This window comes from Antrostomus carolinensis, unplaced genomic scaffold, assembly GCF_000700745.2.
Source record: "Antrostomus carolinensis isolate BGI_N321 unplaced genomic scaffold, ASM70074v2 scaffold166, whole genome shotgun sequence".
NCBI classification, from domain to species: Eukaryota; Metazoa; Chordata; class Aves; order Caprimulgiformes; family Caprimulgidae; genus Antrostomus; species Antrostomus carolinensis.
In genome coordinates this window covers 15,987-31,209 of record NW_010322234.1, presented here as the reverse complement: position 1 = coordinate 31,209, position 15,223 = coordinate 15,987, and the positions used below count along the sequence as shown (strand labels likewise).

The 15,223-nt window shown below is 46.8% G+C and overlaps 1 protein-coding gene across 1 annotated transcript in view; it reads right to left on the bottom strand.

Moving 5' to 3' along the window:
- The window catches only part of POU2F3 (POU class 2 homeobox 3), a 42,839-nt gene that overhangs the window by 26,937 nt on the left and 679 nt on the right, over positions 1–15,223 (bottom strand). Inside the window, exons 2-3 of the mRNA XM_029085487.1 lie at positions 11,178–11,231; positions 10,341–10,409 (exon numbers count right to left, since the gene is read on the bottom strand). Coding sequence (XP_028941320.1) covers positions 10,341–10,409; positions 11,178–11,231 — 123 coding nt within the window. The remainder of the gene's footprint in view (positions 1–10,340; positions 10,410–11,177; positions 11,232–15,223) is intronic.

Sequence of the window (15,223 nt, the reverse complement as noted above, 5' to 3'; positions counted from 1 at the left end):
CTCCATCACACCTGCCAAATTCATCAAGAACTTCACAGAGGAAAGGTTGTATGCTCCACAGATATGAATGCTCTAAGGTATTCCACAAAGCCTCTTTAATTGCAAAGGCAACCCCAAGAAACCCCTTCCCTTTGCAATCCATTCCCTAAGTCATTCTCTTCCAGTCCCACTGAGTTTGTGATAAATATTTTAAAATTGTTCACATCCCAGCAGCACAAGCCCCCAGGGCCACCCCCTCCTGTTTTTTCCAGTATAACGTTCCCCATAAAGCATAGCCCATGCCCTGTGATCTGATCAGGCTTCAACACATCATGGTTTTCAGTAGATCATGTCTCTCTTGCAAAAAGTTGGATAGCAGTTAAGAGAGGCTGTGCAGGCAAGAATGCAAGTCCAACTCTTCCACCGATTTGCTTTCTTCAACTGAACAAGCCTCTACCCTAATCTAGCACACAGTTTTTCAGCTTGTACCATACACATAATATTCCCAGGTGAAACAGCATAGTTCTTTGAGATCCTCAAGGGGAGCATGCTAGGTACAATTATTTGTAGATGGCAAAAAATTTGAGAGTCAATGATAACAATTTCACAGCACCCCGTTCTCTGCTATCTACAAACTGTTCTGGAGATTTAATCTGCACCATGTTAACAGTGTTGACTGTGGAAACTGAGCTGCCTTGGTTGCTCTTGTTAGGCTGAGCTGTAGGTCTTCCTTATCAAACAATACCAGAACACTGTTTCACAGCAGAAAAAGCTGTTGCCCTCTGCTCTGAAATCCCCTCTACCTTTCTCACTGTCTGCAACTCAACCCAGATCCAGCTCTGCACCTTCTTCCCCAGCCTGTGTGCATTTCTACTGTGCTAGAGCCTGCCCTCGCTTCCTGTCTTCCTCCTGACCTGCTCCTCAAAGCGTTTTCGCTTCCCAATCTCAGGTCTTTATCTTCTTCCACGTAATTCCCTCATCTGCTACAACCTCTCAGTTTGCCACGTGCTTTCTTGCTCCTGTGCCTCTTGTTGTAACCATCTGCTCCCTGACCACCTCTCTCCAGCTGCTCCCACCCGAGGAATTTGTTCATTCATTGCGTTCCAGCTCTATGCCCCAAGAGCCAACAACTGCACATATAACGATGGGAATGCTGATAGTGTTAATAGATGATTGCAATCAGTATCCACACACCTGAACAGGACTGTGAGAGGATCTTCAAGGCCTAGAGTTTCTACCTTTGAAACCCACAGGGGGTTGATGCAATCTAAAGGCAGTAGCTAAAGGGAAGAAATGCAAGGAGGACAGCAGCAGGAAATACAGTTCCCAGCTGCTAAAACAGAACAGGAAGGAAAAGGTAATCTTCTGGTTTCTTGGATATGAGCATTTCACTCACGTTCAAATGCAGCATGTTGATGAAGCAAGATTCAAAGACCTTGAGGGAAATCCCTAGGTCCAAGTGATGACAGCTCTGAGTTACTACCATACACCCCAAAACTTGGAACTTGAGATGCACAGCTGGAACAGAGTTTCACTCCACATCATTACCACCATGCCCAAGTTCCTCCACTTCCAAGCTTCCCATCTCTCACTTTTTTCCTCTCTGCACAAGCACGTGCAGCTGGCCAACTTCTACTTTTCTTTTTCCCTTCCTCTCCTACAAGGCCAGACACAGCTTTCTTTAAGTCCTGCCCTCTGTTCTCTTGCATGTCCCACCGCAGATCAAGAGGGGTGTTCAGGAGCACCTCAGCCAGGTATTTCGTGACCGTGGAGCATACTGCAAATATGCATGGAGATTGATATTAACTCAGTCGTAGCTTGGGCGTCTAAGTCTGAGATAACTGCCCCAGGCTGTCTTGGTAGACAGCGGGGAGAAATAGGCACCTCCAGAGGCCATTCATCTGACCTATCTTAGACGCCTATCTTAAGTTGAGATGAATGGCCCTCTGGAGATGAGGATTTCTCTTTATTGACTACAAAGGAACCCAGGGGCAACTACATCAGACTTAGATGTCCGAGAGTGAGATATTTAAAAGAGTGAGGTGATTTCTACTCCCAGTGATTATGTAAATGGCAGCTGGATACACAAATCTCTTCAATTTTTCAGCAGAACCAGTGAGTGTTTGTGCACAGATTTATTTGCAAACAAATCTTGTCTTTTTCTATTTCAGTCAAAGCTTGTGTTTGAGTAAAATTAAAATTATTCCAGCTGCAAGCCAAGGTTTGGGTGTGACAGGGTAACAACTCTCCTCTTTCAGTAACTTTTCTACAAATATTTTAAAAATAGACCCAGTTTCCTCACGGTTTCTACCAACATCAGGCCTCACGCTGAAGTAGTCATTTCCCTCGGTAAAGGAATAGGCTGTTCAAACAACAAGGATCTGCACTTAAGATTTAATCTCTTCTAGCTCCAGGAGATAAAAAGAAAGAAAAGTGTAAGTGACAGCAGATTCTCAGCTACTGCAAACTGACAGAACTTCACTAATTTTAATGGAGCTTCACACCAGCCCGACACAATGGGATCCAAAGTCTCCAATATCTGCTAGACACAGCCCTCCCCTCCTTAAACTGGATCAAACTGGGGAAGCCCTGGGACTTAAATGGAGAAAGATTGCTATGAGTTCCTTGCATCACGGTTCCCAGGAACTTCACCATCAAACAAGCCTCCATTCCCCTCTTTAAGGGTGTTCCAGACAGGGGGAAAAGCAGTGATAAGCTCAGCTGGCTCCCTGCAGCACAGCACACAAGGACTGTGCTGCTCTCCTTGGTTCACCTGGCTGCTGTTTTGCATAGCACTGGCATCAGATCTGGTGCGAGTTTGCCTGGGGAGGTTTCTCTGGGGATGGGAGCAGCAGAACAGTTCCGGACAGCTTGCCCCCACCCGCTGCTGTTCCCCCCCCCAAGTCTGGAACGTGGCATTTGCTCAGAAAACCAAAGACAAGTGCTCCATCAGAACTGATACTATTCCCACTGGAAGCCACTGAGCCAGTCCAGCACTTGAGGATAAAAGCACCGTAATGGGAGAAAAGCAAAATCAAGATTGCAGTTTGCCTTCACCTTCGCAAGGCAAACACAGGCAGCAACATGCAGATGTCACCTATGGGGAGTGACAGCAGCCTGTGGCTTTTCACCCAATGACAAAAACAGGGCTGCAACCAGAAGGGTAACCTTAACCCCCGGTCCCACCCAACTACACACTTAATTCACCCCACAGTTTGATCTGAGCTGCACAGAAGGGCCAGGGATTTCAATCTTTAACAGGTGTTGGGGAATTCCCACAGGGAATCAGTTTTCTGCCGCATCCATTTGGGAGGGAAATTCAGAACAGCTGAATGGCAATGGAGGAACAGTGCCAGGCAGACACCAGGCCTGGGCTTAGATGTCTAACTTTTAGGTGTCTAATTCTGAGCCAATTGCTCTAGGCTCCCTTTACAGCCATAGAGAGGAAGCAGGCACTTCCAGAGGGCAATTCATCTCACCCCCAAGACAGACAGCAGAGTGATGAATCACCTTCTGGAGATACCTAATTTTCATCATTGAGTGTACAAGGATCCCGGGGTGAGTAGGTCAGACTTCAGCCTCAAAGTATTCAATATTTAAAATTAAGATTAATCTCACCTATCTTGAAGATTTTAGCACTCCAGTTGATAAAGCACGATGCCATTAGAGATTGGCAAAGCAGGCCAGTTGCGGACAATGCACATTTTCTAGAAGCTGAGAAATTAACTTGTTCACATTAACTGAGACAAGAATCAAATCTCTCACCTCAAACAACATGTGAAGTTAAAAGACTACCCAGAAGCAGGCTAAGAAAGAGTGGCAACAATTATTATAACTATAAACAATACTTGACCCACATGCTGTAAATGAAGCAAAATGCTCACCTGCACTGAGAAGGATGTGGTTCTATTAAGCAAAAAAGGCATTCAGCATCAAATACACTCCTCAGGATTGCAATTCACTTCAGAGACTCAAGCAAATACCAAGTCACAGCCTTCCCACTACTGTTGCCAGCAGTCAGACCAGCAACTTCTCCAGAACTATCAGGAAAAGCCCCAATTGGTAGGAGCTCACTTAAATCACCTTCTCTCCATCTTAGTGGCTACCCTTGATTCCCTCCAGCTGTGTCCAGTGGCACTGGGGACCAGAAACTGAAGCTGAGCAGACAGCAGTTAGGTCCCTGCATCCTTACATGCCCTGCTGGGATGCTCGCTGTTCCCAAGGCTTGCCTTAAGAAGTGCTTTTTAAAGGGAGCAGGGGAAAGTGCAAACAGGATGGAGAGTTTTCAAAGCAGCCAGATAGGGCTGTGGTTTTCATGTTAACTGTTTTCTCTAAAGACACAAACAGACCAAACTGGGGCATCAGAGCATCTCCATGGGAAAGTTAAGGCTGGTTAGCAAGAAAAGTGAATCTGTGCTGACTCAGTCAGATGCTTACAGACTCCAGGGGAAGCTTTCACTGACGACTCAAGTGTTTCATTTGGGTGGAAAACCCTGGGTTCTAAAAACATCTTTCCTTTACCAGCAATGCCTCAAAGAAACCCCATCTTCTAATCCCACTGCAGCTCTGAGTGCAATAAACCCTTCATACGGGGCAGGGAGAGGGGGGAGAAAGCAGGACAACGAGTGTGGGAGACTCGGGCAGTTTCCAGAAGGAAACCTGAGGGCAGCAGTTGTTCCCACGGAAAACTTTTCACCTGCAGGTGCTGGGAGAGGGCAAGTCTCTTCTCTTAGACCAGAGGCAAGAGGCAGATCAGACCAGCTCTTCCTTTGCCCCTCTAATTCAAGTCAAACCAGCCTTTTGTTCCCCTTTCTCCTCCCCATCCTTTTTTATCCTCTTCCATAATGGGATGTTTAAGAAAAAAAAATAAAATAACCCAACCTCAAACCCTAATCACCTTCATTTGAATTTCAAATATCCCCCTCCTGGCCTCCCCCACGCCCCAACTGACTCGGAGCTGGGAATATGGAAATTTCTCCTGCTTGCCTTAAATGTGGCTGTGCTATGAAAATCATCAGCCTTATGCAAATCCTGAGCAGGCCCAATTGCCATAGCAACCAGCTGTTTCCAGCCCACTGCTGCTGCTTTTATTTATTCAGGACTTGTCCTGGGGCCATTCATGGCTGCAGGGGGAAGAGACGAGAGAAATCCTGGAGGCTTTGAGGAAAGTTTCACGAGGGAGAGCTAGCCTGGGAGAGCAAAGGCGTAGCCAGGGACTAGGCTCAGCATGGGGCCAGGGAAGGCCAAGTTTCCTCAAAAGACTCTGGCCTGGCAATCTGTTTCCAGCCTGATCTGAAGAGGTAACAACAAAAGGCAAAAGAAAAAAGCTCAGACTTTGCATCCCCCAGCTTGCCTGCTGAGTGCCCTGTACACCAAGCAGCACAGCTTGAGCACCCACCAACTCATCTTGCACAAGCCATTGAGCTGCTCAGTCCGACATCCCTTGCTCGTGTGCATTTCATTTTGCCTGAGCTGGAAGCTGCTGCAGAGGTCAGAGTCTCCATACCCTATTCCAGCACGAGCCATAGCATTTAAACAAGACCCTACCCAGACAGCTATGGTTGGAATATGATAAACAACAGCCTCTCCTGAGAGCCCAGCAGAGATTAGGGCTCCGTTCTGCCAAGAGCTGTATGCATCCCTGGGTAGAGCAGCACCTGCATCAAAGAGCTTATACCCTGGCAACAAGGTGGGAGAAGAGACTGGGACCCTCGCTTCGGAGCTGAGGAACAGAGACTTAATTGCACAGGGAGTGTGTGGCAGAGAGGCAGACTGAGACAGGGTCTCCGTTTCTCCATCTGCCCCAATATGGATTTAAAGCAGAATCCTCTGATGCAGAAGCTGGAGTATTGGGAGGATCTTTTGCTTGCGTGGGAAATTTCGGTGTCCAGGTTCAGAGCTGCCCTTGCTTTCTTGCCTCCACTGCCAGGGAACATTAGGTATCTTGCAAGGGCAGCAGAGGAAGGTATCTCACGCTGACATTCTTCCATGGGCACAAGCTTGCTGAAGTTGAGGATGCAGGGGGAGAAGAGTGACATTCAAAGGAGTTTCCCCTCCGAAGGGACACTTTGCAAGACCATAATAGCAGATGCACCGTAGCTCCTTACCATTTTCATTTTCTTGGGGTTTAAAGGAAAGAGCCTTTCTTACACTTAGAGGGAAGATACCTGCTTTATTGCTTCCTGATGCAGCCAGATAGGTTACCCAAGCTGTGAGGGTTAGATAACCCTGCTGCCATTGCCACCAAAGTCAGAAGCAGGCCAGGAACCCAGCTTTCTGTCTCCATGTGCCCTCCCCATGAAACCACACTCCTCTACCTGGCTGCTTCCCTTCCCAGACCCGACAGAGCTGGACGAAGCTGCCGGGTCAGCCAACCACCACTGTCCCAGAGAGCGATACCAGCTGCTCCCGAGGCAGCAATAATGCTGTAGGGCTGTCCTATATTGCACCCACACGCACACACCCCAGCTCCTCTCCCCATGTGCTGGGGTGCCCATCGCACACCCCGCCCTGGGCTTCTGGCAGGCCGGCCAGTTCCCCGTGTTACAGGGTGGGGAGGGAAGATGTTCGGAGCGCCTGCAGCTATTCGGTTACCGATGGTTGTGTTTGAAGAGCTTCCCTATCGCCCTTCTGTTAAAGCTTTGGCTTCCCCCCCATAGCCTCAACAGATGAAATCAAAGGGAAGTAGCTTTGCTTGGTGTAACCTGTTTTGATCAAGCAGATAAACGGGGAACAAGTGTCTGACACAAACAAACAGACAGACAGAGGCAAGTCCCACCTCAGCGTTTTGTTGCATCAGATACAGAGGGCTTAGATAAACCACAAGAAGGGGGAGATCTCTGCCTCTCGGCTTGAAGACCAGGGGCGACACTCTGCAGTGCCAAGCCCCCACAGTTCCCATAAAAAAAATCAACCCAGAACTTGCTGGCATGGCTTTCATCAGTTTAAAAAGATGAAAAGAGCTTAGAGCCAAGCATAAAACTCACGCTTGTCATTTTACCCCCCATGGAGTCAGCGGGACTGCCTGCGAGCCCAGCCACAGCCGCCGCACGCCAAGTGTTAAACCGTGCTGGCATGTAAACCACACAGGAAAGGGTAAAGAGGGACCCTCAGACTGGAGAGATGAGCCAGTACTCAGACTGGGGTGACCCACACAGCTCCTGGGCCATGGGGGAAGGCAGTCCAACCCACAGCCCTCACAGGAGAAACTTGTGCCTATTCCCCTCTTCCCCCTCGCACACGTACTCTGATAAAAAAGGCACAGTTAAAGGAAGGCTTTGGATTCACAGAACTGGGCAGGGTACGTGATATTCCTTAGAATTTATTTTTTTTCAATCATAGCTTTTTTGTAAAATGGCAAAATTTCACTACAACCAAGTAGACGTGGAGGATGCAGAATCAAAGATAGATGAGTTTTTGGAGAACCTCTTACTAAAAAAGTTTTGAAGCATTTTCTAGGAAATTGGTGTGGATGAAAAAGAAAAAAAAAAGCTTAGCTTTCCTAAACTCCAATGAAAGATAAACAATATTGACAATTTTCTCAAAAAAAAACCAAACCCAAAACCCAACAAAAAAAGCCCCACGATTATTTTAAACACTTTCAAAGTAAAACAATGCCCCAAATTACCCTTTTTCCCCCTCTAAGCCTTAAGCTGGCAGAGATATGAAAGGAGGAGATTATGCTTCTGCTACTGACACTTCCCATCAGATCTTTAGGCATCAGTTTTAGATCAAGGGCTTGGTTTACAAAAGCATTTTGGCACCCAACTCCCTCCATTTATTTTTTTTTTTTATTCTTCTTGGAGCCAGTCTGCATCTTTTGGTGATGAAAGGCCTTCGTAAATATGCACCTAGAAGGATTTCCATTCTTTGTAAGTTATAATGTTGTTAGTTTGGTAACTGCCCTCTCCTTTGGAGGTAACAAAATTTCTAGGGAACTGTGTGGCTTGGTCCAATTCATTAGGAAATGGGTCTTCAATTAATGAGTCACTGGAAAACAGATTTTCCCACATGAAGCTAGTAAACAAAACACTAAACTATTAGGTGTTGCAGTAAATACTCCTCTAACAATGTGTATAGGGGAAAATAAAAACTTCCAGGGAAGTTCAGTACAAAGAGCTTTGTTGTTTATAAACAGAATGGTCGGAAAGAAGGGGGAAGGTGGGGTGGAAAGATGTGTAAAGGTTTAGGTAAAGCATCAAGGCAGACCCTCCGTGGGCTTGGCTGGTGGTGTCAGGCTGATGTGCCAGGTTACCCCACCTGAAGTGTAACATCTATAGCTGAGCAACAGTGTGTGATCCTGCCCTGGCCACCCTCTTCACTGAGAGTCCTGCAAACGAGCATGCACCCTAAAGGAGGGGTTGTGGCTGTTGGCTAGAGAGCCCCACAAGAAGATCCCAACTCACTGCAGTGTCTCATCACAACCAATTCTGACGTGGTGTTCTCTGAAGAACCTGAACAGATCAACCAGCTGCGGGGATTGCATTAGAAAAAAAGAATAATTTAAACAGGTTCCTTTTATCAGTCCCCAGGGAAGTGTCACTCTTTTGCAAATGAAGGCGATTTACTCGTTCTGATTTCCCTGCTTGATTTGAAGGCTCCTAGAGCAGAGCTAATGCTGCTGCAAATATTTTTGTTATTTTAAAACAAATTGACTTCACTTCTCTGCTTTCTTTCCTCAATTACCACTAGAAAGAGGTGCTACAGCTAACACTAATGGCTGGCTGGGAAGCTTAGCTGAACAACACATTTTATCCCATCAACTGTGGGGCCAGCTTCTCTGCTATTGAACACTATTGACTACAACATCAGCAGCCAGAGCGTCCCACTACATTTAGTAACAGCCAAAACCAAATACCCACTCTCCTAATCACACAGCCTTCCCTAATCTTGATTCAGCTGTGCTACCCATCAGCTCTGTGTGCCAAGATGCAGGAAACATTGCAGGAGACACTGGTTCCCAATTTAAGACTCTGTAACAGCTACCAAGGTTTTTTGAAATAGCTTGGGAAGCTGGGGACAAGTTTGTTGCTAGGCGACTATAAAATTTATCTCAAAAAACAACTTGGGGTCATCTGAAAGACCTGAGCAGAAGCTGACCTGACCAAAGTCAATCAGAGTTCATGGACATGAATAGAACCAGATTTTATCTCTACCTTAGATTACATCAAATCACCTAGTTTAATAGCTAAGACCACAGAGGATTTCTAATACTCAGTGTAAAGTGTAAATAAAGGGGTTCTTTTAGTCCCACTAAAACATGCCTAAAGTTCCCTGGCTTTGCCAAGATCTCATTTTTTTCTGTTATCTGAAATGACAAGTAAAAGATAAATGGTAAAATCATTCCACATAAAATTTTAACCTGCTGCTACACATCCTCCTCACACCAAGCTTAGGGCTCTTCATTACTCAAAGAACAATGACGCTTCTACATTGTCTCCAGCCATTTTGGTTTTAAAAGGCATTTATTTCTAAGTCTATAGATGAGCCTCACTGTTTCTAATAATATTAATTTGTTATACCTAGTGGATGCTAAAAATATTTCTTATTGCTGTTCATGTGCCTAAAAAGGAACCTGCCCACGAGCCTCTATGAAGTCACAGCCACAAGGTCTTGCATTCAAAGCTCACTGCAAGCAGTGGCAGTCAGAAGTGATGCCAGGAAATACAAAAATGCTTTTTCTGATGTATATCACACCTTGTGGCAGCGCAGCTTTTGGTAGGTAACTCAGCAGAAATTGGTGCTAACACAAGTTCTATCATCTTCAAAGAATCACCCTGTTCTTCAGCTTTCAATATGCAAAGAAAAGTGGGGCTTCTAGCCATGGAGCAGCGGTCAGGTGGGAGTAGTGGAGATGAGAAAACCAATCATGCTTCAAGATGAAGAGCAATACATTTTTGCTGGCATTACCCAGCTAGATTTGATTATTCCTGAAGTCCCTCTCATTTTTCTATATACACATGGCCAAAAAGGGCTCAGGAAACGTTCCTGACATGAACCCTGTGCAGTATAAAGAGCTGTTTGTGCTAAACCAGGCAGACCAAGACTATTTCAATAACATTATTCCTTTGGAAAGGTGCGAGCGTATTTCCATGCTAAAACCACAGAGGACATTACTGAGACACACTGATTCAGTGCTGTTGCAGAAGGATCTTGCATGCTGATCAAGATACAAAGGCAATCCTTGCCCAGAGCGCATTCTTGATCAGCTCCCAGGCTGGTTGGAAGAGCACAATGTAGCAGCAACAGGAGTCAAGTAAAGCACTGACAGAAACTTCCAGCACCCATGTCCCATTTTTCTTTTCTTTCCTCTCCTTCCTTGGGCTCCCTCACCTGCCCCCCATGCCCCGGACCCTCCTTACCTGGCTCCACCTGGTCAGGTTCGTGCCGAGTATCTGTGGAATCTGCCGTATCACCGCTCATCTTGATCTCTGGAAAAGGAGGCACAACTGATTTTAATAACAGGTCACAGTCCCAGGCAACAGGCACATGTGGCTTCCACTAAACAGCACAAATGAATGTGTAATTATAATAAACCATCAGACTTTCAAATTTCTGATTCCTCAACATACAGTCACTAGAATATTCATCAGCTCTGAGGATGCACTTTCCCTCCTGTTGCTCTTTGCATCCCCCTCATTCCTTTCCCCCTCCCCAATTTGTTGCTATGTTCTCACCTTTTGCATCATCACTCTTGCACACAGAGGACGAGGGGTTGTTTAACCACCAGGAGCCCTCCCACCTCTCCCCCAAGCTTTATGTAGTCTCCCCAAACCAGCTGGTGTGGTTCTGGGTCTGCCACTGTCCTCCACCGAAGCTGTAGGGGCAGGGGACCCCTCCCAGCTTTCCCCTGTTCTCCCATGTCCCTCGAGATGGCTCAGCTGGGCCAGTGCTTGATGAGCACATGCAGGGAGGACTGGCTTCAGAAAGGCAGGGCAAGATGCTCTCAGAGAGGGAAGCAAAGTCCCTCTTCTCCTCTCACTCCCTTGCAAACTCTGGTTGTTTCAATACATCTGATCCCTATTTGCAAACTATTTACACCTTGCTCTCTCCCACACTCACGTGCTCACACCCCTCACAAACCACGAAGAAGCTGCCTTCAAAGCACTGTCCCAAACCCAGGAGCAAGACAAGTGCTTTGCCATCAGGCTCCTGTGTTTCCCCCCACCTATATCAATGCCAATAAATTTGTCATTTACCCTTGAAGTGATGGCTGCCACCACACCCGGGGCCACGTTCTCCTTCGGGGACAGCTGAAAGAAAAGGTGGGAAGAGTCAACTTTACACTGGATTGCTCATCTCCTCCTTAGAAGAGGCAAAGCACACACCAGTGAAAGAAGGAAGAATATCTATTCAAATTCAGATGGACACCCCCTCATGCTCTTCTACCCTTTGCATGGGAATTTTAACTCTTTCCAGGCTAGTTGGGGAAAAAAGATAAGATTTTTTATAAAGAACCAACTGATTTGCATGTGCTTCCTGCAGCCAGTCGTGGCCACAGAACTCATCCGATTTGCATTGGGTAATAACAACAGCATGGAAGCTGGGCCAGTGTTTGCTGTGGTTTTGCTGGGTAGAAAAGGCAGGTGGAAGCTTTCTTAAAGGCATCCTGCAAACCTTTTCCTTTTTCCAATATATATATATACCTTGTATGATTTCCAAACAGCCAAAAGAGTGAGAAGAACCCTATAGGTTTTATACACCTATTTCCCTCTCTTACTCACACTAAAGCAGGCAGGCCTTTTTGTTTGTTCAAGTTTTCTTTTCCCCTATTCAAACTGTGTGCAAATTATCTGCTTTTTGGCCAAAATTTAATAGCTTTGTTTAGGTTAAAGTTTGAATTTTTTTTTTTTTTTCAAATTAATAAAGGAAGAAAAAAAAGTCAATATTTTATACCAGACACAGAAGCATTCACATACTTCAGAAACTTCCTTTCTTCAAATTGCATTAAGGAGTGAGGGGGAGAAAAGGAAAGAGAAAAGAGTTGTGGGGTTGGTTTGGGTTTTTTTTTTTTTTTTTTCCCTTCAAATAAACCTGCTGCAATTAAGACATGAACATTTAGTGGGGCTTCTAAGCATTTCTACTGCAGGAAGAGTAATTATCATCAACTATAAACATCTTGTCTTGTAATACTGCCAAGGGACCCTAACTTAGGCAATCTACAAAGCAGAAAGTTTTGCTTGCTGCCAAAATGTATCTTAAAAAACAAGCCGAGTTCTCATAAAATAGAGTAAGAAAAATCTGAAATCATGCAGAAGTTTGTTTCTTGCTTTGGTGAGAAAGTCTGCAAGTTTGCAAAATAAAATTAAAAAAAAAAAGTAATGCAGGTTTCACTGTGAGCACACAAATAATGAATGAACACGTGTGATTGAAAGAAAATTATCTAATCCCTGAGACCAAGGAGCCCCTTATGGGCACAGAGCAGGAGACAGAACAGTGCAGACAGATTGAAGAAGGGAAGGCACAAAAGCAAACCATGAGAAGAACCATTCTCCTTCTTGCAAGAGTAAACCTTCAGCCCCTCTGCCATTTATAACCTGGGGTGGGTGGGGAGGAAAGGAAGAATTGCAGCCCTGGCTTGATTACATATCACATGCTATCCATCAGTTAAATTCCCTCCTCCTGGAGTCAAGAGATAACGAGATACCCTGTGATTCTCTCCTACATAGAGCAAAACAATTTTATTTTCATAAAGATTCAAATTCTCATCATAAATGTACACATATTTATTACATTTTTTTATTGCATAAATGTAGTAAAAGTTTAAATATCTTGTGGGGGGAAAAAAAAAACAACCAACACAACCAAAAACACCAGGAAGAAAAAGAAAACCCTTTCGATCAAAGCCTACTGATCAGAGTGGTTCAGGGCTGGCCAGTTTTTGTGTATCTATGGACAGCAGTGCAGCACCAGTCATCCTTCAAGAGGTCCTTGAGAACAAGCAGCAGACATAGAGAGGAATTGCTTTCTAATAAGATATAAATGTAGCAAAGATAAAGGCAGCAACTTTTGGTGACAGCCAAGAGTGTCTTCCACTATAAACCAGGATAGAATGATGCCTCTGGATTTGAACATTCCCCACCCTCCATCATACAAAACATCTCAAGACAAGACAAGCTGTGAGACTTTTGAGTCCAGCTAAATGCAAGCTCCACCATACAGCTTTGCTAGGTTGGCAATATAGAGAGAGTAATCAGGCTAGTAAAAAAAATCTCTGGGAAAAATAATGCAGCTTAGGACTGCCTGACTCCTAACCACAGACCTATTAGGAGCCGCCGCTGCGGCCTGAGCCATATTAAAAGTGTGCTGCCATACCTCAGTTAGCAAACATACCTGCAGTAGGGGTAGTCTGGTTTGTTCACCCAGACCAAAGAAACTCTACCAGTGCAGACACTTCTCTGGGGATATATCTGCATCTATATTTTTGCTGAAACAAATGGTGTCAGCAAATAAAGCTTTCCCAAGCCCTTATTCCTAGTAGTTGTTCAGACACAGGCACTGGGGTAAACCAGCCTGATGACTTTAAAAGGAAGAACAAAAGCCAGTGGTGGTGGTGAGGGGAATTCATCTTGGCTGAGACCATTACCTGGAGCCTACTGAATTTTCTGCACTTTAGGTGCCCAAGCCCCTCTGGAGGCTGCAGGAAGGTGAAATATCCAAATGCCTGGGGAGGAGGCGGTGGAACAGGCCAGGGAACATGCTGCTGCAGGGAAACCCTCTCAGCAGGGAGGAGGGCATGCAGAGCAGCCCACCTTCACCTTGCACATTGCATCTTCTCTGCACAGCTGGGGAAGAGACAGAACACACCTGTGCAAGCAGCTTACTGTGAGGGCTTGGCGTTCAGGGACCCCGAGACTGAACACGCTGAACTGCCTTTGCACGAGGGTGAAGAAACACCTTCCCACCAGCGCTGGGCTCTGGCACATGGAAGTGGCTGGTCTCCCATCCTGCAAAAAGACTGCTTAAACCTTAGGCCCTTCTGAGGGACAGCAGGGTGGGCTGACTGGGTAGAACGGAGGTTCAGCGAGCGTGCACCCAGCTCTGTGTAGTCCCAGCCAAATCTATCCTGGGAGCAATGCCGCTGGCTTGGACAGAGGGCACAGTATCGATTTTGGGAATCTTCTCATGAAGAAAGAGTCACCCACAAGCAAAGCAGATGGGTGGATAGGAGCCTGTGGGGGTTGCGTCCCTGAGAGACACCACACACAAGCACACCCATCGCAGGTGCTCAGACTAGTCAGGCTCACACGCTGAGCCAAGACCACAAGCCTCCCGTGGCCTCTCCGCGTGGCCAGCCGTGCAGCACTGGGGGCTCCCCAGCTGCCCTCCCCATGCCTGGTAGCGGGAGCCAGCCTACTTGGTGGGGTGCCGACTGGCCACGGAGGGACTGCTGGCACCCCAGCACCATTGGGAGGGTGCAGCACAGCCATGGAGCAGAGGCCTTGGCCATCTCTGCTGGCCCATTGCAGAGATGATGGCATTGGCACAGCATCTGCCCTGCCCTGCAAGCCTGCCTGTGAGCCCACATGCAGGCAGGGCCTGTTGAGGGGCTACTAGCACTGGGCACGGACCCCTAGGTCCCCCCTGCACAGCAGGACCCCCAAATGCCTGAGCTTTGCTGTAGCGTGCAAATAGTTGTGCAAAGGAAACAAGCCTGGGACAGACTGATGGATGTATTACACCCCCTCCTCTTCAAACCTGAGGACAACACACAGCATCTCCTACACAAAGCACCGCACACAGGTCACTAGCAGGGCACATGGCTCCCGTGCCCCCAGCACCCTGCTGCCTGCCCCTGCCACGGAAGGGGCTGTCAGGATCTGGCCTTCACTGCTGCTGCCACTCTGCTCCTACCCCAGCATCACCCTCAGCCCCGGCGTGCCCAGGGATGCCATCCTTCCCCTCGAGCATGGGGGCTTGAGCTGAGGGCAGAAGCTAAACTCACTGTCAGGGCGAGACAGAGCTCAGCAGAGCTCCAAGAGATTTGGCAGTGATTGTTCTTGTTCCTTAGCTAATTGCAGAGGGGAGATCTGCTCAGAGAAGATGTGAGACTATCTGAGCTGTACCTCTGGGTCAGACCCCCTGGAATGAGCCTCTCACTTTCTGTGTTCATTCATTCCTCACTCAACCCAGCCTCCTCCAGCTCCATCCTCATTCATTTCTACTTTGTCACTTACTTTTCTCCTTCCAACCCACGTCCCCTCTCACTCTCACTCTCACATACACACCCCTCCACCCTTGCTGC